General features: G+C 35.6%; 2 protein-coding genes across 8 annotated transcripts; both read left to right on the top strand.

The window, feature by feature from the left end:
* Nucleotides 1–3,418: 3,418 nt before the first annotated feature.
* LOC120338534 (uncharacterized) lies at nucleotides 3,419–10,646 on the top strand. 2 transcript variants are annotated; one of them, XM_039406551.2, is made up of 15 exons: nucleotides 3,419–3,632; nucleotides 4,176–4,288; nucleotides 4,594–4,714; nucleotides 4,908–5,060; nucleotides 5,322–5,453; nucleotides 6,115–6,174; nucleotides 6,717–6,896; nucleotides 6,977–7,156; nucleotides 7,310–7,522; nucleotides 7,599–7,781; nucleotides 7,954–8,145; nucleotides 8,384–8,590; nucleotides 9,011–9,201; nucleotides 9,280–9,395; nucleotides 9,624–10,646. In XM_039406551.2, the coding sequence occupies exons 1-15, from the start codon at nucleotides 3,557–3,559 to the stop codon at nucleotides 9,889–9,891; spliced, it is 2,385 nt and encodes a 794-aa protein (XP_039262485.2). In that variant the 5' UTR covers nucleotides 3,419–3,556; the 3' UTR covers nucleotides 9,892–10,646. The 2 variants fall into 2 exon arrangements, with proteins under 2 accessions (XP_039262485.2, XP_039262484.2); XM_039406550.2 differs by having other exon boundaries at nucleotides 6,106–6,174.
* Nucleotides 10,647–11,773: 1,127 nt separating this feature from the next.
* Nucleotides 11,774–27,636, top strand: LOC120338535 (insulin-like growth factor 2 mRNA-binding protein 1). 6 transcript variants are annotated; one of them, XM_039406556.2, is made up of 16 exons: nucleotides 11,774–12,123; nucleotides 12,621–12,678; nucleotides 14,209–14,309; nucleotides 14,846–14,958; nucleotides 15,260–15,393; nucleotides 15,481–15,567; nucleotides 16,133–16,267; nucleotides 17,354–17,494; nucleotides 17,788–17,844; nucleotides 18,215–18,353; nucleotides 18,510–18,527; nucleotides 22,711–22,800; nucleotides 23,201–23,389; nucleotides 23,635–23,763; nucleotides 24,056–24,169; nucleotides 24,628–27,636. In XM_039406556.2, the coding sequence occupies exons 1-16, from the start codon at nucleotides 11,949–11,951 to the stop codon at nucleotides 24,730–24,732; spliced, it is 1,785 nt and encodes a 594-aa protein (XP_039262490.1). In that variant the 5' UTR covers nucleotides 11,774–11,948; the 3' UTR covers nucleotides 24,733–27,636. The 6 variants fall into 6 exon arrangements, with proteins under 6 accessions (XP_039262490.1, XP_077973105.1, XP_039262493.1 ...); XM_078116979.1 differs by having other exon boundaries at nucleotides 11,775–12,123; nucleotides 17,788–17,846; nucleotides 18,205–18,353; XM_039406559.2 differs by lacking the exon at nucleotides 17,788–17,844 and having other exon boundaries at nucleotides 11,775–12,123.
* The last annotated feature ends 73 nt before the right edge of the window (nucleotides 27,637–27,709 follow it).

The raw sequence follows: 27,709 nt of genomic DNA, 5'->3' as shown, positions 1-27,709 counted from the left end.
CCAAGGAACCACTCAAGTGGAACCACGTTATCAAATCCAAAACATAATTCGACTTTATAGAGGATAATACTTTGGAATTGTTCTTAGATATTGGGTTGGAACCGGTCGTTGGTTGGAACACTGTAACTATAAATACCAAAATGATAGCACACTGGCAAAATAATTGTAACGGATGTCATACGAAGCGTGTACACGCTGCTCTCATATAAGAGTAGCGCCAGGACTAAATGCTTAGAAAATCTATTTATTTCTCACAACAACAACAACAACAACAACAACAAGGGCATAAAGTAGAAAGTGATATATGGTAAGACTTCTGTTGTACTATTTGTACTTTTGGTACCCTAACCAAAGATGTTTCTATCGAGTGCCATCCTTCTAATAATCCTCCCACTTTGAACTGAACTTAGTTTACACTAAATTTTAGGTTCTAGGCCTAACAATCCTAATCGTTTAGTTGGACTTTGCAAAGCTATTATATGTTTCTCAACTTAGGCGTCAAATCGCTCATTGGGTTACTTTATTTCTGATTATGACATAGACCTTTTCACTGCCCAATGAGAGACGATTCTCTAGGAGTGCGGTGAATATAATTACCGAAAGGGTTCATCGTAGTTTGCGTTGACGTATGCGTCAAATTTTGACGTTATCTGCCTCATGGAGATATTAAGGAAAGTTATGCGATTTTAATTGGGGACATCACCTAAAAAAATAAAGTGGAGGTATTACCGCTCACGCAGAATCGCCGGAATTGTCTGGTACGCTCAGAATTGATATAAATTAACATTGAATATGGTCATTCTAATGTCCAGCTACGGTGACCAATATTACTTTTTATACACCAGAATTAACAAAATTTTCCACATAATACCGAAGTGAAACATTCATTGGTCTAAGTCGGCCCATTTGTTTCTTATATTTATCAGTGACGAAACTTGTAAACTGTTACGTAAAAACGAGCTTTGTCCAATATGCGCCAGACATAACGTCTTTCGCACACGCACAGTATTCGCCTCTTCGGAACACAAAATAGGCGCCGCTTGAATATTGGTCTAAAACAAATTTTTTACGTCTTTTGTTACGTTTCAAGATCAGGCGCGATCGACCACTCAGGATGAAACGACCGACGGTCGATCGCGATCGACGTGTTGGCCACCCCTGCTTAGAGGATCGGAATTGAACTTCATACTTATTGGACATAGAATCCTAGATGCAGAGTGAGTTTATGCTAATGGATTCAAACTATTACTACTGATCCCGTGTATGAGAATATATCGTTTTATTCAGCTGCATATTAGCAATTGTTTATCACAAAAGCCCCCAGTAGTAAATGAATGCAAAATGAATAGAAGTTATTTCGTTCATGCCTTCGCAAGTCTTGCGTCTCCCCCGGAACTTGATTTTGTGTATATATTATGAATGTCATGTCCCGATAATACGTTTTTTTGGAAAAACGGAGGCTCAGTTTCATGTATATATATGAATTATAGATACAGATATTCATTTTCACAATGTAAGAATCAATATAAAGCAATAATCCACATGAAAAATAGAAACGGTGAACATTGACTTACAGCAGTTGATGAGGGGTCACGAAAGACTCATCCATCTTATTGGGGAAAAGTTTCAGGGAATTGTTCATCTTCCTAGGGATTACGTAGCGCGAATGAAACATCGTAACCAACAGACAGCGAAGTATTTCGGTACTGGTTTAGCTTCAAAACAGTTGAAATTGGGTGCTATATTTGAAAAAGAGGGCGTATTTAATTCAAAAGTTTACAATATAAAACAACAAACCACACAATGAATAATGATGAAATAATATGAATTATAATATTGAATAGAAACAAACACGTGCGATATAAAGGCAAAGAAATCGCGGAGAATGTTACCCCAGCGGCGGAGGATTTACATATTTATTCAAGGGGAAAAGAAAGCCGATAAGACGGATTAATCATATGGTGATCGGAGTAGTAAGCCAGTTATTTTTTCCGGTGCATGGACTTGAGAGATACCCAAACAGTGGCGTGTCTATGATGACTGAGCCATGTTGGGCACAATGATTAATTTGGCTTGTGGGGACAACATCGTGATCACAAAAGATTTGCTGATAACGCACTTTTTAATGAGCTCATTGTTATATTATTGTAATTAATTTGCATTCTAGATCGCTGTAAACTAAACTAACAGTCATCTGTCAAATAAACCAGTGTATAGTTTTATTCGATCCAAAATGCAAGCACATTTAATTTTCATTTTTTTAATGAGGAAAATGCATCCTCTTATTGCTACAATATTTTTTAAATTCAGGAATCATATATATTGTTTGTTGAGACGTCTGTCGAGGACAATATATATTTATTCTTGTTCACCTTCAATCGCACGTGCACGTTCTTACATCAATATACTTTATTAATACATATACAGTATATAGAAAACATTTCCTATCAAATTTCCTTATATATATACATGAGAATATTTCATCAGAAAATGATCTACAGAAGTAAGCGGAAGTCTTCTCGTGACACATTTTCGCATAGCAGGTCTTAGGTTCAATATTAGTGCCCACCAACCTATAAGGCGCGCTAACCAAATATATTTCGGGTCTTAAAAAATTAAAAACCCCTTTTTGTATAAATGACAGTGGTTGTTTTATTTCAAATTAGATCCACACTGTGACCGAATAAAATAAATACAATAGAGACATTCCTCGTGAATTGGCTGGTTAGCAAACTCTCAGACTTTGGACTAATACAACGGCCCTAACTTACAGATAATATGTATACGGGACGGAAAGCCCTATTAAATTTTTTTTTTTTCGATTTGCTTTCCATCGTATCAAATAAAATATCAAGAGCAATAAACAATTCTTTTTATCAGTAATGGCAAAGCGCAACATAGTGAACTACTTATCCTATCCTAATATACCAAGTGAAAACAGAACAAAATTAGATATTTGAGTTTAACATTCAATCAGTCGGAATCATACAGAGTAGCCTATATTAGACAGTTAACGGGTTAATTCCGATCAGACAATTGAAAATAAAATTTGGCATTCACAATAACTTGTATCGATGCTAATTGGGAACCCACTCGGTCCTAGTATTCTGGCGTATCGTTAGAGGTGATGACAAAGTATTCAATGACAAAGTACACCGACTTACATCTCACACCCCGAGGGTAGCACAAGCTACCCGAAACCATTTAACTTAAAATGGTGAGTATCCTTCGAAAAACTTAGGTCACGTCTCATCAGATAACACGTTTATTTTTTGATATTCAGACGACACATCTGTAATTCGATCCGCCCTCGCAAACTTGATGCTCGAGTAACTGACGAAAATAGTGACGTCATACTATCTAAGTTTATAAGTCAACGCAGATATATATACCCATTTAGTGTCTATTTGGGCTTGCTTCTTGTAGATATCGAACTGTGGTGCGTTGAAATTTAGCGCATAACTCTATTAAATTGATTTTGGTGAATATAAAAATATAAATAATATTTCCATTTGAAAATTTGCGAAGAAACGTTAGTAAGGTTATATATATCAGAATGAAGGTAGTACATTCATGTATAAGCTTATGGATTTACATCATTTTATACTCTGCTATAAAGACGTCGGATGCAAGTGAGTGTGTCTATTGAATTTTTAAACTACCGAAACTAAGAAATAGTTCTATTTAAATCACTGGGTAATCATTACATTACCATACTTGAAGATCGTATTTTTGCTTGTTTCGCAGTTTATTCATTTTACTCCTAAAGTTGAATACATTTTCCGTTTTTTATATAGTTTTTTTGAAGTTTGGGTGAAAACCGAAGGGTTGTTAAAAATAATGCCATGATTGACTTGGGAGAAAATCCCACGTTTCCAATAATTTCATAAATATCTGTCTGAGAATGAATCAACTGGCGCGACTCGGTGAATTATACACGTTCGAGTGAAACTGTTATTTACTGCTTTATGTGAATTGTGAAATCGAATATTAACACAGCATTAGCGAGGATTATTCGTTCCCGCGTTTTAACTCGTGGTTCTCAAAATGCAAACTATACACGGATTAATGAAATTCATCCAATAAAAATTTTGTTTCAATATTTTTTATCACTCTATTAGTCAGATTTCTATATTTTTGCAATTTTTATTTTTAATTTGAATACGTCAATGTAGGAAAGATTGCAAGCTGCAACACTCCGAACATTCAGAATGGCATGTTGATTTGTTCCACTCGTGAATCGGTGGGGAAATATCTTGATGGTACACACTGCAAGATTAAATGTAATGTAAGTCAATGTAACCCTAACAAACAATAAATAAGTAATATAATACTGTTATGGAGTACTTCGCTCTAGCTTGTTTGTTTTTAATTTCCCTTATTCTTCGCTCATATTATGCAGAATAACGTTCAAAGTATAGATTAAGTATAATATTTCATTTAAAAGCTTTAAATTATGAAATCAAGAATATAACTATAATGTCGTCACATAACGACACCCTCAGTTAGCGGAAGTCGGCATTAAAACACCCGAATCGTAAAATTCAGAAAGTCGTGCAGTTTTGTTATTATTAAACGTTCCCTTTTTAATAGAAACTATTTGCTCACGCAAGCGGCCCGACTGCAATTGATTGCTACAGAGGAACATGGTTACTTGCGGGAGATGATCACGTTCCTTTCACAAGTCCACCAGAATGCAGACGAGTGTTTAAAGGTAAGACGAGACCAATAGTGCTATAATATGTCAAAGTCATGAATATACTGTTTTTAATCGATTGCACACGTATGAATATACGGTTTATCGCTTGATGCTCCAGCAGAATATCACGTTACGTCATACCAATTTCGTGTACCTCCTTCCACGCCAACTATCTTGAATCCAAAACTATATATATATATAATTACAGGTGATGGAAGAAGTAGCTTTTCCGTGACCAGCAGACAGCACAACGGCATGTGTTCAACCACATTTTGTGACGCACGATACAACGGGATCACTGAACGGGTTTGCCGACAATCAAGATGCTGCTGGGATGCAAAAAAGAAAGACTGCTACAAATGTATGTTAAGTTGATTACTGACTGTATGTATATAATAACCTATACTCCTATAGCATAATAGATTAATAATAATAATAATAATTTTTACATAATACATCATCAAATACTTGTTATATTTTATCTCGTACGCATATGCACGCACTCTGTTTTACTGTACAGCAAATTATTACAAGCAAAATTCATTTATCCATCACTCCACTTGCCATCCGTCTATGTTGGCATCGCTATAATGGGTAATGCCTGACTTGTCGCCTTTTTTAGTCTTAGATCAACAATGTCAAATTGAACTGCCAAAACGAAGCAATTGCTCAGGAACATGGTATGGAATTCCGAGGACTATATGTGAGAGCAAAGGATGTTGTTTTGATGATGACAGAAACTTATGTTATACAGGTAAATTCTAGTAATCTAGTAATCTTCTAAACGAAGATCTTCATTTGATATAGTGTTTTACGTTTATGATCGGAAATAGATATATATACGTCTATATCAGGGGTGTGCAACCTGCGGCCCACGAGTCAAATGCAACCTCAAGAAAAAATTGTGAGTCCCGCGGAGAAGTGCCAATTTTGAAAGATGTGTCACCCGTGAAACGAGTTTTTAATGCCTCTGTGTTGCAAAGCGTATCACTGAGTCCAATTCATTATCTATCTATGCCTATGACGTTACAATGCCTCAACAACTGGCTTGTGCAAATTACGCATGTCACAAGAGCAATAACAAAATTTTTTGTGCCTGTAACTACTAGATACATAGCCTATGTTAAATAAACGTGCGCCCGCGGTTTCACCCAGTTATTTCTATCTGGCCCTCATGTATTAAAGGTTGCACACCCTTGGTCTATAAATATATAATTAGGATCCTAAAATCATGTCGTTATAAAAACAAAGTTAGGAGCGAAAACTGAAAAAAAATAAAATATCTAACTGTTCACACACTCGTCCTTGTTTTTTTTATCGGCATGATTTTAGGACCCTAATTACTGAAAACTGAAAAAAAATCCTATTTTAGTCAACAAATGAAATGTCTCTAAATACCTTTTCAGAGAAGCCAGAAGTGATAACAGACAAATTGCCTGGACGAAAATTGCCTTTGAAACCACAACCAGAAAAAGGTATTGCGAAACCTAATATGTTTTATCAATTGAAAGATATGCTATATATATATATATATATATACGTTAATAGAGACCGAAATCATTCATTTTACTTTCGGTCGATCGGTTAGATTAACGTAAGGTATCTGTTGTTATTTACATATCGCATTGAATTTCATTGTTCACTTAATCATTGTACAGAAAAACAGAACTCGGGTCACGCGGAACATATTCTAGAAAGAACATATACCTTCTGAGCAAAGCGTAGATTGATGAATCTTAGAGGCACAATCATACCGAAACATGTCTTAAATATATTTTCGTAGCATTAGGCTAATTAAGAAATCTATGAATTCGTTTTTGGCCACCCTGTACGTATAAACAGCATTCATTTCGCACTAACATTTTATTTCCGCTTCAGTTGCTTTAGTATAAGACGATATATTTTGTAGTTTCAAGGATAGTATGCAATCATATTTATCATTTAACATTAAATTCAATTTAGTTAGTTATGTAAAAATTATAAATGTTTTATCATTACATTTACATCATTCATTCAGTATCTGCTTGTAAACTCACGGAGGACAGTTTACCTAATGGTAGACTCGACTGCGTGACAACTGGTAACGTTATTCGCTGTAATGCAAGATGCAATGACAGATTTGTGTTGGAAGGAGTACCCACAAGGTCGTGCCACATCTCTAGCGAGGAGTGGTCTCCTGGCTCATGGCGTTGTAAAAGTAAGCTATAATGGTCATTTTATCTAACAGAAGACGATTCAAATCATAGAAATGAACGTAACCATTCAATTCATTCTCAGGAGAATTCTGCAACAATATCAAAACTTCACCGAGGACGTTTGTGGACTGCACAAATGGAGTCCACGTGGGAAGTACTTGTACAGCATCCTGTGCCCGGGGGTTCAAGCTATTGTCTTATAACACAGCAGCGTGCAACAAACAGGGCGAATGGACCGCACCAACCAACTGGGAATGTACAGGTAATTTAACGCTGTTCGGAGCTCGTGTTTTTTATTGATTTTTGTCATAAGATCAAAATAAACATTGCTGAATATAATAGTCTTGTCCACTGTTTGTTTTCTTACATAGACTACGCATTATATTCTCGATTTCAACGCCATATTATTTTTCAGAAATCCAATGCCCGGCTTTGGAGTTGGATGACATAGTCCTTGAAGGTCAACGATCATACGATGGGACGGAGGCCAGTGTATATTGTACAAAAGGAAGAAAGTTTGGGTCCGTTTGCGGCGTGAGCTGTCCTCTGGGCTACATGCAAACTGGCGCGACGAGCATACGATGTGGAATATCTGGGAAATGGTCGTTTGGGACTGTCAGATGTATTCGTAAGTTACGAATCATTTATTGTTGCAATTTTAACTTTTAAGAGATGTTCAAGTTGTTAAATTCATTCTTTTACAGCACTATCCTGCTCAATGCCACAGCTATCACATCTGTTGACGCATTCATGCTCTGATGACTATAAAATTGGAAGTAGATGTAAACTGATATGTCCATTTGGATACAAGCTAGAGGGGCCACCGACGATAAGTTGCAGAGCAAATCAACAATGGTCATCACACCCGTCGCAGATCAATTGCATAGGTAAATCATGTGAAAATATATATGCAACAAGTCTTGTGGGTACGAACACATCAGTCTACGAGAAGTTTATATTACTCTTCCACTGTAAGAAGCTTAAAATTCTATCTAAAAATTGAGATATTAATATTCATTGCTATTTCAATAGACTGATGAAATCGAATTTTTGTTCCAGTGTCGCGGCAGTGTGAAAACCCCTTTGTACCAGAAAATGCTGTACTAGAATGTCCCGATGGTATGAACGCTGATACATTATGTTCTGTAAAATGTCCAACCGGTAAAACTTTGAGAGGATACGAAGTAAATGTCTTGGCATGCATGGATAATCTAGAATGGCAAGACTCATTCGAAGGTGAATCGTGCAAAGGTAAGTTTACATTTCAAATGGATTCATCCTGGTAAACAGAATCGTCAATATTTGTAAAACTGAACAATGTGTAAGTGCACTAGGTTTGTGAATGCTTTTATTATTCCTTCGGTATTATAGCATTGGGCAGAATAAAATACGCTTCGAAAGTTGAAAAATATTCTTTGACTCTCTCTATATATAGGTATGATCACTGCCAGAAAAAATGTTAACCGAGCACTATATTTTTATTGAACAGGCCCTCCCAAGTGTGGAGATTTACGAACGGTGTTTCCAGAAGCGGAATGGAATAAACTGACAACGGTCTGTACTGGTGGAGACCGACTCGGATCAGTTTGCACGATAGAATGTGGAGATCACGGAGAAGGGTCATCTGTCACGGTCTGTATCAACAACGATGAGGGTGTACCGTCATGGAGTAATTCACCCCCTGCACAGTGCATCGGTGAGTCGCGTCACTCGCGTGTTCAAATTTTCAAAGAAATAGTCAAATGATTTTAAGATATAATTCCACACAAGCACTCCAGTTAGTATCCTGCCTACTTTGTTACAAATCTTGTGGCGTTCCAGAAGTATGTCTACCGATATGGATGTAACAAACTTTGTTTGTCTACTTTACATCAAGTTGTGTAAAGGTACTGAAACCTGTGGGGTATATTCACTTGGCTAACACAGACAGTACCGAACTCGTAATAGAATTAAAATAAGAAAAATCGGAATGAAATTATGGCCTAACCCTAACCTGGTACACATATACTATGAGAGTACCGTCGTGACCACTGAAATAAACTGGAACCTGAAGTCCTGAACCCAAGTGCTCATGATAACCCGGGGCACTCTTAAAAACTTGTAATATTTTATTTAGATCTGAAAACGAGAGAATGTGACATGCTAATAAATCTTTCAAATGGGAAAGTCACGGAACGGAAAGATGCCCGTGATTTTGTTAAGATAAAAGTCTCCCCTAGACTTCCAGCTTGGAGAAAATGGATGTCGTTGGGGACGCACCAGTGTGAATATCAAAGCGTCCTGGAAGTAGACTACGCACGATTGTCGGTAGGTTTATTTTTTGACAATCTATCATCCCTGCCCTTACATTTTGTATATAAAATTTCATAACAATCATAATATCAGGCATTTGCGATGAGAATGAACTACGGAGTTCCATCGTCCCTCCACTTCGAATTGGTCGATCAAAAACATAAAGGACAACTCAAATCAATGAGAGGAAAAAACTTTCAAGCAACCGGGTGAGCTTAGGTTCTCTTTTCATTCTGATAAATATTTAGTAATGGTTACTCACTTTATATGTGTAATTAAATAAATTATTCCGAATAAATTTTAACATAAGAAACGCAAAAAACTACACTTCGGTCTGTATCAATATCAAATGCTATTAGATATTATTTTGTTGTTTGTTATATATATCTTCATTTTTGCATTGGAGTAATCATTTTTATATATCATTTAATATGCAGAATATCTCATTTCTCTGGAAAAGGAGTTTTTCCATCAAAAGCTGAAGTTACATTGACTCTGAAGAAAACGAATCGTGATGTTACATACATAACTGGTTCAGCGTCGGAAAAACTAATACCTTTGGATTTTTCTGAGTCAATGTCACTACTTGTGGGTTTGAATAGGGCGGTGAGCGTTCAGCATGATTATGATATACGGAACATGGGATCTGGAATGTGTGAATTTTGTTTGGTGTATGCTGCCGTTCACACTCAAAAGAAAATGTAGTACAAAAGAATCGTTGTTGATATTTGATTGAAAGACAAAAACGATATTGCCTTATATATCAATTGAGCCTATTTTGCCTTTGTGCACTTTTATTTAAAAAATAGACACATTTGTCAGTAACACGGTCAACCCCGCATAGGAGGGTGAAATAGATATTTATAAAAAATAAATTAATACAAATGAGATTTTATGAGTTAGAGAAAAGAAGAAAAGGGAAAATTCAAGGTTATTTTGATCATAATATGCTCTTTGTAATAAGGAAGTTGTATGTCTTTACGCACATGAAAATTTGAACATGCACATAATAAACAAAGAAGATGGCCCGAAAGACGACGGAGTTAAAGCGCCAGCGCTTATTATAATTGCTCCGTATGTTTATCTTTATTAAATAACATTGGTATAAAGATATTTATGAAGATGTTACTGTTATGGATAATATATGTATATTCCACAAATTGAAAATTCATTGATCAAACTACTATGTGAAGATGAAATGAAGAAACGTATATATATGTATTAAATCACTGACAGTATCGCAATAGGCTTGCGCTTGAAACAAGAGCGCCATCAACATCACTGAAGTTACCCCGTGTACGCGGAGATTGAGATTGCCAAGGTAATATGGCGATTTACGGAAAATCCGTTATCTACATTACTACTGTACGAGATAGATATATATGAAGTTTCATCATAAAATATTCTCAATTCTACCAAACAAACATAAGTTGATATAATAAAATTTTAACATGAGACTATTATGAAATGTCATTTGTTTGACATATAATCCTGAGGACAAATAGCACCGGAATTTGCCGCCCAGTGTGGGATACAGAACTCAATTTCACCAATTCCCTAAGTTAAAACTTTACAATAAACGATGCATATCCATGCAATGAATGCCATTGAAGTATGCGTATTTGAATACAAAATCTTTTTTTGAAATTCACACAAAGTTGTGTGGATACCCAACAAAAATTTATCATCGCGCACATATTTCGCGGACCGGACATATAGTTACTAATCCATTCTCCCTGCCGCATGCACAAGAGTTTTCAAGTCACCGAGGGAGATTAATCTCTCAGTTGAAGAAAAGTCCAAATGTGTTTAATTGCTTTTTGATGACACTTCGTGACTATCATGTGGCCCTTTCGCATACCGTAGGCCTAATAGTTCGACGAAAGTGATCCTTAACCGTCGGAATTCATTTAAAAATCTGAAAGAAATTTTCTAAATCGAGCTGTAATTGTTTGGGAAAGCGATTCTCATTGAGAAGCATGTTAGCACGACATTGTTTCATGGGTATATCTATCAAACACCGCATATTTTAGTTGCTTCTGGTTATTTCAATTCTACTGACTTTTCTGGGACTTGACGTTGAGATGACTATCTGTCCCTGTTTGTGGAAGTTCGTCGCACTTCGTTCAATATATATACCATTAATTTACTGAATTTTTCAAATTATAAATCTATTTCAAAATTAGTCAGTATTTAACCGATAAAACATCGCTTCCGTCGCTATATAGCATAAATTCATATAAACGATGTGAATGGACCAATGAATAGACAAGGTACTTTCCAGAGAATGCTAAAAAACAAACAGATACTTTAAGGCAGTATTTTTATTTTAATATTTTGTTTTAGTTTTCTCGTCGTTTAGAACTTGATTTAGCGGTTAGTGGGATGAACAAGCAATCGTTGCAGTATGAGCGCCGTCAGCAACTATGAGAAAGAGCTCTTACCGAGCCGACTTTACTGACACCATTTACAGCGTACGCTTGTCGATCTACGGATATAAAACGACGAAAGCCGTGCAACTGTCGGCATGCTTAACTTCGATGAGATAGCCACACGAGCGCGTAATTTCGTCCATTATTTGCGGACATTTTATTCAGGGGCGGGTCACAGTTGCTTGACAAGCACATGGCGCTTTCTTCCCAAAGAACACTACGCATAGCTTTTTAACTGGCCGTCACAACCATACAGCGGAACGCGCTAGGCTCGGACAACTGGTTTTCCACATTTCACTTTAGTGGATTCATCATTCAAAACCGGACAATATGAATAAAATTTATCTGGGTGGTTTAAACACGGACGTAACAGCAGAAAGTTTAACTAACTTATTCAACGAAAATAGTGTAGAAGCGACAAATATTGTCGTCAACAAAAAAGGTTTTGCTTTTGCCGATTGTAAGGATCCAACAAGTGCAGAAAAGGCGATCGAAAAGCTTAACGGTGAGGAATTATAGAACAATTTAGATATGTTACCTGAGCTCTTCCATAAAAAACGATGCGTACCGCCTTGACGTTGTTTGACTTGTGGTAAAACCCGAATGAGATCACGTGGTGACGTCTGTGATAGTTTGTTATGAAAATTTATATAGTAGATATAACAGGAACGGGTTGCATATTATCCGACAAAAGCATTCATTCGGCTTTGTAACACAGCGTTCCGAAAATGTCGCGACGTAACAACGAGAGAGGTAATTCTTCATCCGTAACGAAGCGTGATTGAAAATAGGTTACTGATAACTAACAAAACTCTGTCATTGGCCAATCGGCGCCCCTGGTACCGGAAAAACATTCCAAATGACGTTCAGGATAAGTTCGCGCGGTATTTGACTATGTTATGACGAATTAGCATTGCTATTAATGCAAAATATTATCCGAGTCACTATTTGAATTACGAAACTTTCATTATTTTAATAATAATAACATAATCTTGTTTTCAGGTATGACATTCGAAGGAAAGGATATCTCCGTGGAACATTCAGTACCACGAGGATCAAAGTGAGTATTTATTCGTTTTTCGTATCGCTCGCAACGGTTTGTTGTCATTTTTCAGTTTCGCCGAAAATTATAAAAATGTAAACAAACAAAGAACGCGAGCAGCGAAATCGATCAGAAATCTAGAAAGACGGAGCAATTTCTCGTCATAATTCCGCGCTCATGAAAAATTCAACAGCCAGAACCAATCGGTCGATTCTTGGCTGCGCACGTGTTCCAGCGCAACGAAATCAATATGCGAGAAAAAAGATGATCGTCGTCCCTCGCTGAGAGAAAATGGCGTGGGTTTTCACGTGCCTTTTTAGACCTCGTCAATAATATTAATTGCCTCAGAAGAATTATGTACGAGACTTAATTTTCTTAGGCTTCTTTGGATTAATTGAGTTTGGAGTATTGCTAAAAATTAGTGACATTTTGTATATCGCCGCTAACCAATGCTGGCAATTGAAGTTGTTAGATATTAGTTACGGTACTGAATTATTTCACCGTTTTTATTTCGTATGGTATATATAGGTTAGTTTATCATTCATTTCATACCGGTTATATCGGGTAGATAATCCGTCTGGAAAATGTACTACTTTGGAAATCCACGAACAAACACAAACAGGCCAAGGTGAGAAAATTCCTCTAGGGACGGAGGGATAGGCATTGATTGATATATAGGCAGCACCATATAGTCTACATATTTGAATAACTTTTGAAACATTTGCCCTGTTATTATCAGTATTCAGTTTGCATACTTTTTTTACAGTTTTATCACCCATTTATGAAGTGTTGAACTTTGTGAGATTTTTAATAGTTCTTTAGGCTGCGAGATATCAAGCCTAGTTCCGGCAAAGGCATAAATTCAAAGTCATAAAATAAAAAAAATAGGTCAGGCTATCGTCAGTATGATGGCTGACTGGAAAAACAATAGTACCAATTATCTAAAAAACATATTTTAGTTTTTAAATTGTTGAAAATTAATTTTATTTGAACCATATCTGATAAGCAACGAGGTAAACAATGGCAAATTGTTGTGGTTAACGGTTGCGAATTTCACATTGACTCTGTATTTATTTCTGACATCTGAATATTGTTGTTTGTTTGTTTAAAAATATACTTGCTGGTTAACATTAGCGCAGGTGAATGCTCAGTTTGCATACATTATGTAGCCTAATATCCATTCAATATTTTATTGGAATTTTTTCATGACACTTTAACTAAGCCAGTTTTAATAATATAGTAAATATTTTTACATTGATATTAGCTAATTGTGTTCTTTTACATCAGTTTCTATGCGAATCAAATTATTTTTTGTTTATTTCTCTTGTTTCTGATTAGCTTCATTTTCAGGGTATGCAAGAATAATATCTCCACAACCTAATAATATTAATACCATAATTCCTGTTTCATTAATTCTGGTTGTTACTCCGGTAAAATGGTACTGGAGGCAGTTTCAGAATGCATTTTTAGCAGTTTTTCAAAACGTAGTATGACATTGTAAATTAATATAGTTGCTCAAACCTTATTATAAATTCATTTTTATTTTAGAAGCAAGAAAGTTCAGGTTCGTAATATTCCTTCTCACCTCAATTGGGAAGAGTTGGACAAACTACTGGCCGAATATGGAACTGTAGAAAATTGCGAACAAGGTATATTCAAGCGAAATTTCAAGTAATCTATTTTAGGTTCAGGAATGTCCAAAATCGATAAAATTCACTTCTCTGCCTCCATTCCGAAAAATTATCAAATCTGGATGGCGAACATGTTTCAAATAAGGTCGTGGTAATAAAAAAGTTGACACAATTCTTTGTTTATTGGGAAAATTTGATTCAGTAATGTAAAATTCATTTGGTATTTTTCAGCATTGTGAGTAATAGGAAATCTATGTTGTCTAACCATCACATGCCAAATGTTTAAAATGACAAATTTTCAAATAAATTGTTTTAAATTATCACTATAATCAAGAATTTTTTGTATCGAATATATCCAAACTTTTTCATATTCGCTTCAGGCATCCTTTTCGAAATTACAGACTTATTGGTGTGGTTGGGTAATTAAGTATAACAAGTGGGATGCTTTTCTCACTGTACCAAGTGTAATTAAGGAACCAATTAAGCTCTGTGTTAAATTAGCAATAACACTTGCTCAATTCAGCAATTTTTGACTTTTTTGTTTTGTTTTTTAGTTTCCACTGAGAGTGACAGTGCTACTGTGAATGTAACTTATAGTACTCGTGCAGAGGCACAAACTGCCATCAGAGAACTCAATGGAAAAACAGTGGAGGGTAGTCAGCTTAAGGTGAGGATTTGTTTGACGTTTGTAAGCCATAGTATCATAATCTTATGGAGACATTGTCTTCATTATTATTCATCTTTAAATATTTTAAATGCTCTCTTTTTATGTGTTTAGTTTGTGTGGATATTGTTTAATTGTTGAATTAAATACAAGATTTTTGGAGCTGCTCTGTTGAAATACTTTTCTCTCACCAGAAATGTTCAAACCGAATCATATTTGAAATTTTCGAATTGGGTTCTAATCCACACTGTAAATTAAAGTCTCGATTATCTCTGTAATAACAAATTGTATATGCATTACACAGGTGAGCCTCCTGCCGGATCCAAATGATACCTCCCGACCTCCAAGAGGGAATAGATATCCTAACTCTGGCTATAATGGTCCCTACAATGGGAATGGATATGGCAATCGACCAAAAATTCCTGAAATGCCTACCAGGTATTGCTTTCCTTCTACCTGTTTTTCATCAAATAAGAATTGAAAATTTTGAATGAATTTCATTATGAATTTTCTATGCTTTCACAGAATGTTGGTGTCAAGTCAGTATGTTGGAGCAATCATAGGAAAAGCAGGAGCGACCATCAAGCAGATTACTCATGATACACATGCACGGTATGTTGCGACTTCTTGGTTTGTTTGTTTGTGGGGCAATTGCCTTTCCTATTAGTAAAAACAGATGCAGTAGCTCTGTTACATCCGTGTCTACTAGGTAGATTTAGGTTATGTTTTTTAAAATCGGCAGCTGTTTAATAAAGTCTTAAAATATGTATGGAATTGATCTGAGTTGTTACAATGTGTTTATTGTCTGTTAGAATAGAAATAGACGGCGCTCCAGAAGTATGTTTACCAATATGGAGGTACCGGTAACTAACTTTGTTCGCCTATTTCACATTAAGTTGTGTAAAGGGACGGAAGCCTATGGGCAGGGGGTATATTCACTTGGCTAACACAGACAGTCCCTGAACTCATAATAGAACTAAAATTAGGAAAATGGGAATAAAATTAAGGCCTTACCCTAACCTGGCACACATACTACGGGTGTACCAAATAGACATATGGTTGCCAATTGTCATTTTGCATAGCTTCTTCGGTAGAGAGGGATATTGATCTGTCATTTAGTCTTTTTGAATGACTTTTAGATGAAGTGCATTGTTGATTTATTTTCATATTGTTTCAGTGTCGATGTTCATCGCAAAGAGAATCCTGGTGCAACTGAGAAGGCTGTCACCATCAATGGTACTCCCGAAGCATGTACTGCTGCTGTTGTAAAGATACTCGAGATTGTGAGAGAGGAAGATCGTAATGCAAGAACGTGAGTGAAATTGTCGAAAGTGTAAATAAGTGAATTGATAATTATGCTTGTCCACTGGACTGAGTGTAGTGTACCACTGCTCACGTGGACAATCTTTTAGTTAATAAATAACTAGTTTTTGGACTCAATATTTGTTGTCTTTTTATTGTCTCTGGACAAACATCCATTTACAGTTAATAACCACTGGTTTGAAATGACCAATCTTTTGGTTACTGGACAGCCTACCTATTTTGCTACATCCTGGTGGACATTGGGGCTTGTCCACGGTTTTGGTATATTGATTTGCTCTGTCTTTTTTAAGCTTTATAAACAAGTACCTTTAGAGTACCATACAGTGCAATTTCCTAATCTGAGCTTTATAGCCCTTCTTTGATATGAATTGTGTATTGCTTTTGGCTGCAGATCCATCATAACGCCTTAATCTTAATCCTATGCAAAATATCTCATGTCTGCATTGCGTGATTGTTTAGCAATCAGGAATAATCGGTATTTCCATCCGCTTCTATTACTGCTGCCTGCCTACTCATTTCCTTGTTGCATAACATATCCTGTCTATTGGTATTTGCTAATATTGAAGCAAATAAATTACCTCCGAGAAATAGATATGCAAATGATCCAACATTAATTTGTTGTCAAAAGGTTTATAATAAGTAATTATGTGTTGCAAAGGATGTTTGCATGAAAACCCACAACAAAAATTTAACCTAAACTCAGATTTGATTTGGCGATCAGGTTACTTTTAGAATACTTTTGAATTTTTGAAACTCGCTACATTGGATACCAATAAAGCAAAAAATTGTGTTGTTTCAATGCCTTCACTCCAAAGGATCCACAGTTATGAAAAAAAGCTTCTTTTTTAAGGGTTAGTCTTTGCAGTTCAACCTTGCCTACCCAATTCACTGCCACCTGGGTGTAGTACTGAGCATTTGTCTTAGACCTTTATTCTTCGTTGCGAACATGGTTACGCTCAAGGCTCTTATTAACCACTACATTCCACAATTTTAGATTATGCCACCTAATTTGAGTTTATTATTTTTTATTGTTGAATAAAGTTTGCATCCTATACCTTAACTTGAATGTTTTTAGTGCCGCTGGAACTTGGACTGAAGATGAGCTGCCGTTAAAACTTCTGGCTCACAATTCTCTCATTGGTCGATTGATTGGAAGAGATGGCCGCAACTTGAAAGCTATTCAAGATAAAGTTGACACTAAAATTGCCATCTCCAAGTGAGTTGCTTTTCCCTAATCTTGGTCATAGATGTTCAAGTTTGATTTTCAGAATTATGATTGTTTTAGGCATGAACATGCTAAAGTCAGTTACACTATAATCAGTCAGAATAAGAAAAACATTTAGCAGGGCTTAAAAGACTTCTTAAGTAGCTTTGATGAGAGATTGTTCATATTATATTCAAGTCATATTATTGTTGGTAAAGGTTGAAGCCATGTATTTAGGTGTTTTTTAGTATATAGCAGCAGTAATTAGTGTTTCATGACAGTTTGAGTTACCATGCTTTTGACAGGGATTCAGGCAGATCACCTATGGGATATTTCTGGCGTAAAGGCATCTGGAGTCAGAGGTAAGGAAGTATAGGAAGATGGATTGAATGATACATTCAGAGTTAAAGTGTCGATCAGCTTTATATACGAGGCAGTTTTGATTTTTAATAAATAGCTTTTTTTCAATCAATTTTGTTTTGTAATTAAGTAATTGAATCTTGAATGGGCTTTTGAATTATTTTCGTCTTTTATCTTCATTCAATGTATTTTTATGCTAATATGGGAAATTAGTGAATCCAGAATGTTTCTGTTGCTTCTCGTAGAAAAAAGTACTAAGAATATGAATCAACACTCCTATACATTGTTTTTCATTTTTTGTATTATTTACGTACTCTTGTAACTTCATAACTTTACCTGTTATTATCTTTATAATTTTTGGTCCTCCCCCAGCCTGACGGATATGTCAATATTTAACGCGGAGCGGACGATCACCATTTTTGGAGATTTGAAAAAATGTGAAAGTGCCGAACAATTGTTGATGGAAAAACTTCGTAGCTGCTACGAGAATGACATGACGTCTGCTTACCAGGTATGGCTCGATGATAATTTTAATTCTTCATATTAACGATTAACGCTACTTACTAACTTGGAATTTGTAGTTTTTATATCGTTAATTTTATTTGCATTGAAAGATATCTGTCGCTAGTTTAGAGTCTTACAACCTTTTCTGTTTTGTGGATTTCAGGGATATGGTCCGCTTCAGGTCTGTATTTATTCTCATATGTCTATGGTAAGATTACAAACGGTGTTGTGGCACGTGTGTTTATTGCATCAGCACTGCTTTATTTCATTTGATTGGAGCAATCAAAACGAAAAAATTAGGAATTAGCTTGTAGATTTCTTGTAGGAAATAATGACTATATTTAGTGTGATTTTTAATTAAAGCTAATTTAATATCAATGCAAAAGTGATCACTGGACTTCAGAAAGATGCCTTTTTCAGCTCACCAAAACATTAGAAACTAGTGCTGGCAATACTACCGCTTTGAGACCTACCGGTAGTTTACCCCAGATTCTTCGTTGTGTAACTAAATATTAAATAATAAATATGGGTGACCATGAAAAGTAGGGTACGATTTCCTGGATTGTCCATACAAAATGAAAACCGTCATTCCCATTCAATAGGATGGGAATCAATAGGTAGGCATTGGCTTAATGTGATGGGAAAAAATGTTATGGACAATAATTTATATGGTCAATATTTATGGTTATTAGGAGTTAGTGTGTCTCTTTGGTGGTAATTGTAGGTAATATCAAAGTGGCTATGTATCATTTTATTTTTCAAATGGCTTTTTGTTTAAGTTCTGGTAAAGTGTTGTTAGAATATGTGGCAGACCAAATATAATGTCTAAAGGTAGTATTATAATGATGCATGATTTATACATTCACCAAATCCATAGCTGGAGTATTTTATACCTTTGTGTGACACGGTAGCAGATACATTGTATAACCCAGAAGAATTAGTACTCCCGAAGTATGTGCACCAGGTTAGGGTTAGATCCAGGGGCGGACACCCGGGGGGGCGAAGGGGGGCGGTCGCCCCCCCAATAATTTCAAAAAATTTTTTAATACATGTTGTTTCCGCCTTACTAAATTATCATTTCCGAAAAGTGCTTATATTAGAACTGTTTTCTTACAATAATGTGGACCAGAGCGCCTTCGGAGCACCTCACATTTTCGTGAAACATGCGCGCCCGCACGGGTAAAACTCCGTCTTCAAACACACCGCCGATCACGCGCCACGGTTTTGCACAACTAATTCATTTTTGTACAATTTAATATGGTTTTCTCATTGTCAAAATCTTTCAGTAGTGTTATTGTTGGCACTTGCGAGAGAAGTGAAAGAGGCAAACTGTATTTCATTACAACAATTAATTATTATCGCTAAAAAATTAACTAGATCTAAAGTTGTTATAAACAAATTTTCACCGCTGGACGTATATTTTCACGTTATGGATTTCGTGCAAGGCCCAGCATAATTTGCGGGCAAAGATCAAAGCATTTACTATGTCGGAACGCCTATTCGACTTTTCAGACCACAAAAACTATCTAAAAAAGATACCCTCCACCCCTTCTGAATTTTTTTGAAAACTGAAAAAGTCTCCAATAACGCGTGCAATTGCCTTTTGCTAAAATCGCCGATTGTTTTCATCTTTGTGACCTATTATTTAGGTCGTAAACGCGTTTATCCTCTCTAAATCACAAATTTGTGACACGATGACTATGATAATCATTTTATAATCGTACAAGCACGGACTTATGAACCCGGCGAGAATTCTAATAAGTATCCATAAGTTGAATAGCGGCAATATAAGATACTAAAATTAAAACTGTAAACAATATAAGTTTTGTTGAGGCCCGCGACAGTCTAAAAACGCTTTTCTAGGCATCAAAAATCGCAAAATTTCGTGTGCCTATGGCACAAATTATGTTTGCTTGACCTTTAAAAAACATTTCGTCACTAAAATCAAAACACGGTCAATTGTGAGCGGGATTTACCTTTTTATCCATTACTTTTAAATTGACATCGAAAATTTTCTTGTTAACATTAAACAAAGCTGAGAACGCGACTTTTTCCCGGTTTGTGATGATATATAAGATAATTAAAGTATATTCGATCAATCTTTATATTTATTTATGCATTTTTATTGTACTGAGATAACTTGTTTGCCAGTGCTACAAGTACATCTCAAATTTATGGAATTCGCAAAATAGCAAAAATACGGATCAAAACAATATACAAACGGGCAGTTTACCACACATTTTATGTCCGCGGATTGTCGTGGTGTTTTAGAGTGGCTCTTGTTTTGTCGACTCAACCGCAGTTTAAATTGAAGACAATTGAATTAATAAATCAAGACATTTTGAATATGCCCGTATCGGTCTTTGATTGATTACTTTGCACAAGTGAAAAATCATTTTTCGTTGAAAAAGTTCTCTCTTTTAACAAGAGGCGTAATCGAGGCGACTGTTCCGCGTGGATTTCGAGGCGGTGAATTTGTATTTTTGATTTACTAGTATACTTTATAATTATTTTCATTGTATGAAGTGAAATTGTACTATATGGGATTTTATATCAGATATCGAGATTTTTGTAAGGGCAATAACGAGTTTGGAGGTTGCAAAAATACGTATCAAAATTAAATACATCAGGCAGCTTATCTCATATTTTTATGTCCACATATCGCCGTGGTACTTTAGTTTAGTAATATTTTTATTTTGACGTAAGAAGTTAAGAGTTACGTTGCACACAATTAAATTAATATATAAGGACATTTTAGAATCTCGTGGCTGTCATGGATTGAATATTTTACGCGACAGAAAATCATTATACGCTTAAATAGACGGCTTTTTTAACGAGCGCGTAATCGCGGTGCTTGTTGCAGACGGCAATGGGAAGTTCCAACTTTGACCCCCCCCCCTTGTTTTAATCATGGTTGCGTTGCGTGCTTGAACTTGTGCCTGTTTATTTTTGTATTAAATTATAAATAAAACCCTGCAAAGTCATTGCGTGAATCCTGAATGTTATTTCGAGTTCAAATGATGATTTAATAAATCGGCAATAATGGCAATTTTACAAGTCAATTCATAATTCCTTGGTAAAACTTAGGAAACAAATTCGCGCAATAGCTTGTTACCTTGTTTTGCAATTCCAATTTTACGAAACGGTGTTAGTGCGCTTTATGCAGAACTAGGAATTGAAACAATAACCTAATACGACTCCTCAAATTTGTTATTTTCTGTTTGTTAGCAAGAGCCGTGGGCTAATTCTCGCCGAATTCAAGAAATTGGTTCTGTGACGCGCAAGGTCCGTGTCTAAGCGAAGCATCCTAGGTACTCGATATATGAGTAGCAAAATGACATTCTAATACTTAGAGAATGACATCGACAGGTTATTGTTACATGACGATACACGGCGCGGTGTTTTCAGGTAGGCGATCCAAGTTCGCCCCCCCAAAATTATGGAAAGTGTCCGCCCCTGGTTAGATCATAATTTTATTCCGATTGTAGTTCTATTACGAGTTTGGGGATTAGCCAGGTGACTCTCATAGTATTTGTAACTGAAATTATGGCAGAACTCTAACTTGGTACACATACTACGTTCCTGTGTCCACCATCTTGGTTCACATACTTCGGGAGTACCTAAGAACTTGCCCACAATGTGCTGATTTATGTTTACGATAATTCAATCGATACAAATATATTCGAACATTTTAAGGCGGATATTGATTTCCTGTCTATTAGCCTTGTGTTGTTTAATTGACCATCCATGCATGTTTATTAGGCTGACAGCTGTGTGATTAAATTTGACATCCTGATTTTGTAATTCCTTTATTGATTTACTATAATCTGCCATATGAATATACTGTCAATCCAATAATCTCTCATAAATCATCGTTCAAATCTTTGAAAATCAATTTTCAATTTAATAAATATCTTCGGGACTATTTAAAAAATTATGCATTGCAAGATAATTTTAGTCTTCTGCCAATTACTATTGCCCTCATTTGGAAAAAAAATGATAAATTCGTTAAAATTAACATTGAGATAGAAGTCGGACTATCTGATTTTTGTCACATTACGATCCCACAAGTGCACGAAAAAGCACACATACCAGGTTGATTGAGAGCGAATATATTATAAAACTTGTCGTAATTCGGTGTTATGTGACATTTTCTTCTCAATAACTGGTATTACAGAAAATAAATACGTCACAAATTTTGAAAGTTTGGGAACCTGCGGTCTAATCATTATAAATTTCATACGATTCATGTATAAGCAGACATGAAGCACTTACTTAATAACACACAGAATTTTGTAAATGGCTTTCAATAAATTCTTCTGAAGATTCATTTAATTTTCATGATTTTTCTTTTTTTGCTTTAGGGAGGTGCTCCAGGTGGGTTCATGGGACCACCCCAAGCTATGTATGGACCTCCACAACCATATGGACAAATGCAACCTTCACCTTCTAGTGTAAGTGGAAATATTCATTTTGTTATTAACAGACCGACAGAATGTTGTTTGTGGTCCAGAAACTGAGTATTCTGGGGATAAACTTTTTTTTTGAAGACCTGTTTTCCATATTTTCTTCAAGAAATGAGATTTTTTTGCTGTAGGGTTATTATTAGCCATGAGACTTGGATGAATTTACTTTTTAAGTAACTTAACATATTTTGTGTAATAATAACAACTTCCAACAGATTTTTAATTTTGAAATTCTTGACTCAAAAACCTCAATCTCCCTGGAAACTTTCCGCTGCTTTTTTTTTTCATCAAGAATGATTCCAGTCAGCTATTACTAATTTAATGAACAAACTTTTCTGAATTACTAGGCACCCACCCACTATACTTATGTTCATTACCCCCTTTTCAGACAACTGAGAATTGTACCCTCTATATTCCTTCCAACTCTGTTGGGGCAATCATTGGCACCAAGGGAAGTCACATTCGTAATGTGTCTCGTATTGCCAACGCTTCCATCAAAATATCTCCAGCTGAAAATGGAGATGGCGACAAAGAACGTCGTGTGGCGATCGTTGGAACACCTGAAGGCCAATGGAAGGTAGGTTGTTTACAGTTTTGTAACGTTCGAAAAATTTGAAAAAAGTTGGTTTGTTGTATTAGAATGATTGAATGACAAATTTTGTTTCGTAATAGTCCGTAAATCTTGCTTCGCTCTATGAAAATGCCAGTTTAGTTTGGCCCGTCTGGCTTTTTAATAGGCGCTCGGAAAAAATCTTTTTTGCTGTTTTTTATTCAGTTTGCAATACAGTAATTTATTGAATGTAACGACCTTGCACTTTTCAGTCCCAGTTCTGCATTTTTGACAAACTGAAGCAGGAAGGATTTTTCGGTAATGAAGAAGGACGTCTGACATCCGAGATAAATATTCCATCTTCTCTTGTCGGCAGAATCATCGGAAAAGGAGGAAATAATGTAAATTTATGATTTGTTAAAAGTTTATTTCACTTTAGCTAAGTTGCTTATATTTGAGCATTTTTCCTCAGTATAGTTTTGAGATAACATTGAAATCACAAAAAACACAGGTGTCACGGTTAGTGTGTACTAAATAATATAAGACTTTAAAAATTTATAAGAGAAAGTATGTACATCATATTCCAGGGTAAGAAGTGTTCTTGCTTTTTATGATTGTATTTTACTTGAAAAGGCCAGTACACTTTTTTTTTATCAGTCTCCATCTGTTTAGTATCCCATATTACTTTGTCAGGTTCGTGAACTTCAAAGACTAACCAACTCTGAAGTTGTCATTCCACGTCAGTCTGAGACTGAAGGAATGGAGGAGGTTCCTGTTAAGATTGTGGGACATTTCTTTGCTATTCAAGTAAGTTTGATTTACTCATGATTTCATGTTAGTATCGGTGGTCTTGTTTCGTAGCTTTTGAAAATTGTAATTTCAGTTTATACAGATTACAGTTTTCATATTGATAGATGCTTGGAAATTTGTTTAACTGCACCATTATGCAGGTATTATTCCTAGTGTCCAAAGGATGTATTAGAAACGTTTTTATTTTTGTCACCTCATTTTCTGATTTCGACAATACCTTGCTGATTAGCTATACATGCTATCGCATAACTTCCGAGAAAATCCTTGACTCCAGCCTCGAAGTCGGAGAAAATCCTATTTTCATGGCAAAAACTTGGATGTATGCAAGCCCTTTTTCAATAGAAAGCTTAGTGAAATTGAGGTTCTCTTCGACTCCAGCTTTAGAATTTCGAGAAAATCCAATTTTAATAGGGAATTAAAATTCAAAAATTTCAACTGTTTCCGTTATTTTGCAGTCTGCTCAAAGAAAGGTGCGGGAAATGATGATGAAAGTGCGTGAGGGTGATCGTGCTGGGAAAATGAGAAACGGAGTCAAGCCACGCAATTCGTACGAGACTTAAATCAACAACCATCTGCTAGTCGTTCGTCAAAAAGAATGCAGTAATATGTTCTTGTCATAACCAACAATTCTTATTAAGTAGTAATATTTGTCAGTGAATTATAAACCCATTTATAGTAATTTACGTAGATATTCAAATTTGATCGTGGCGGCAGTATTGATAAGCGTAGTAACGTATATTCTGTCTGAAGTAATTTTCACATGTATCTTAAAAAAATTCTGATCGGGTTATGATTCTGAACTAAAATTATAAATCACAATTTTTGGCTCTGTTATATCAAATTATCTTAATCGAATGGAAATAATGTGATTTTATGGAAAATCAAAATTTTTTTCATATTTGAAATCATAATCAGATGTGTAGTGCTACATTTCTGTGTGCATGTAACCGATTCATTGGGTGAAAAATTGGGTGCTTTTTCTTAGTTTTACTTTATTGCCACGTTTTTTTTTTCATGGGGGGGACTTATCATGTCATTGTTGTTTCTGTTTGCTTCTTACGATGATTAGTTTCCCCCCGGTTTTCTTTTTCTTGTATGTCCGTCTGTCGTAGTAGCGGCTTCAAACGGCGACGTCCTTTTTTATAGGGTGCGATTTATGAACGAGGGTGGTTATGTGAAGCAATGAAAGCTAGAAAGACTGTGGCGTGTAGATTGCGTAATGAATACCGACAAAGGGAGGGAGTCTAGATTTAAGAAAAAAATGCCCATTTCCATATTTGGAAATGCGAAACTATAACAAAAACTAAATAAAAATTGAGAAAAATATATAAAACTTGAAACACTGCTCGTTTCTTGATAAAAAAAAAGTGTCTAAAATGGCATATTCCATCTCACTGCCTTTTACTGTTTTGCTGGATTAGCACTGGAGTACCACTAAGTAGGAGTGGCAGGATTTCTTTCATTTGACATGCTTCATATTCCTGCATTAAAACGTTATATCCACTTTTCCATAAATTGTTAATGTACTACACCTGGGACAATAACTTTTAAATTGGTTTCGTGTGTTATTGACGTTTATTACAGGAACAAGCGATGTTCAAATATTCACCCTTACCCCGAACCCTTAATGTTAGAAACTGAATTTGAGCATTTTCAAAATATCTGTTGTATTGCGATTCAAGTTTCTGCCGTATCCTTTATTCTTTTTTATACCTCATTTTTTTTTATCTGTGCGAGTGTTTTTAAGAGCTAGCGATGTCTTTATGAAAGTGCTAGATCTTAATTTACTTTTTTTTTCTTGCTTTTGTCTTATACTTTTTTATTTTTGTAAAAAAAATCCGGTAATCTGATCCTAGTCACACAAATAAGCTGCTATTCAAAGTCTTATTTTGGATAAACCAAAAGTAACGCTAATTCTGATCAAGATATTTCATTCCATGTTAATTCAACTGAGTCTGCTATACCGTAATATAAAAAAACGCACTCGCTTATATGTCTCACTACAAATTATTGCTGCTGTATTTGGCAATTTTTCTTTGTTATTTACAACCTTCGTCACACCTACCCCAATTTTCAAACTAATGTTTATTGAGAAATCCTGTTGTTTATTATCTGCACCAGTCATGTGACACATACTGTATTCGGTATGTGTCACACTCGATGTGTGCCAGCGGTTTATGTGAACCCAACCATACAGACACTGATTGTGAGCTAGTCAAAAAGTTTTTTTTTTTGTAAAAACTAACTTTTGGCTGGCGCTTTGGAGTTGAACCATACTTTCTCTCTCTACTTGGCTTGTACACAAACAACCACCCAGCCGATGGAATGGTCAATCATAATAATGTAGTTCTACGCTAGACATGGTAAAAAATGCTTTTTCTGGTTTGATTGAAATACAACTACGTATGTACATGCTAGCTTCTTCGTGATGGTAGCCTCCCAGATAACTATGATGAAACAATTCAATTTAAAAATTAACCTGTTATGCATCTTTGTGCAAGTGTTGTTAAGCTGCTGTAACTGTATTTCATATGATTGTCACTTGTGAGGTACATAAAAGGTTAATTTTTGATTGAAAATATGTAATACCTTTTTTAAAAAAGGCCGCAATCTGATGCCCGATTTATAGAGTCACTGGTCCCAATTGTTACTCTTGCTCAACATCGCAAAAAGCTATTTATTCTTAGCACAACATCTTATAAATATTGGGATCCAGTTCTCCCCATAACCCTTCTCTATTTCCCTGTGGAATAGCGGGTTTTAAACAGAATGTTGACACAGCTATATGAAAGACAATGTGTAACTTTCTGGCTATTTTTTTTTGCTGATGAACACTCTCAAGTGTTCTACACTCATTTTGTGTTCCGATAATGCGTAACTTCGCTGTTTCCGTTATATGGATCAGCACCAATTTTGTATATACTAAACTGAATATTACAGGTGCAATTGCGCCTGTAATCGTAATAGAACGTGTGCTCATACGCACAAGCCCAGACAGAAGTTTATTCACTAGAAAGAAATTTTATGTGTATAAATTTCTGTTTGGGCTAGGATAACAACTCTTGCTGCTTTTGATTTATCTGATTTCACCCACCTGTGTACAATTGCATGAGTAGAAATTTGGCTGTTTCTTGTATTCAATATTGTAACCACATTTTAAGTACCTGGATTGGACTTATTATAAGGGTTGGACATTTTCGTACTGCAGCCGTTTTTAACATACTACTGGCTAGTGATTGTTAAGGTGTCCAGCCCCCTGATATATGTACGGATTAATAACCGATTGCTGCTGAGGAATTTCGAGACCACTGGCAGCAGTATTGGTACTGTGTTGAATTGGGTTTTCATTGTTGAGATGTTGCTTAGTTCCGTTTGCCATTTGTTTCCAACTGTTCATGATATTACTTGATATATAATGCCATAGATTCAAATGGTCAATAATAAAACCAGTCCATGTGCTAAAATTTGTGTGTGTAAAGTTTTATGGGTGATTGCAGAGAAGGAGCGAGATTGTGGGCGGTTTGTTCCAAAGGCTGG

Source organism: Styela clava, chromosome 10 (genome assembly GCF_964204865.1).
Source record: "Styela clava chromosome 10, kaStyClav1.hap1.2, whole genome shotgun sequence".
Lineage (NCBI taxonomy): Eukaryota > Metazoa > Chordata > Ascidiacea > Stolidobranchia > Styelidae > Styela > Styela clava.
The sequence above is the reverse complement of the archived record's forward strand: the minus strand, read 5'-3'. Positions and strand labels throughout refer to the sequence as shown.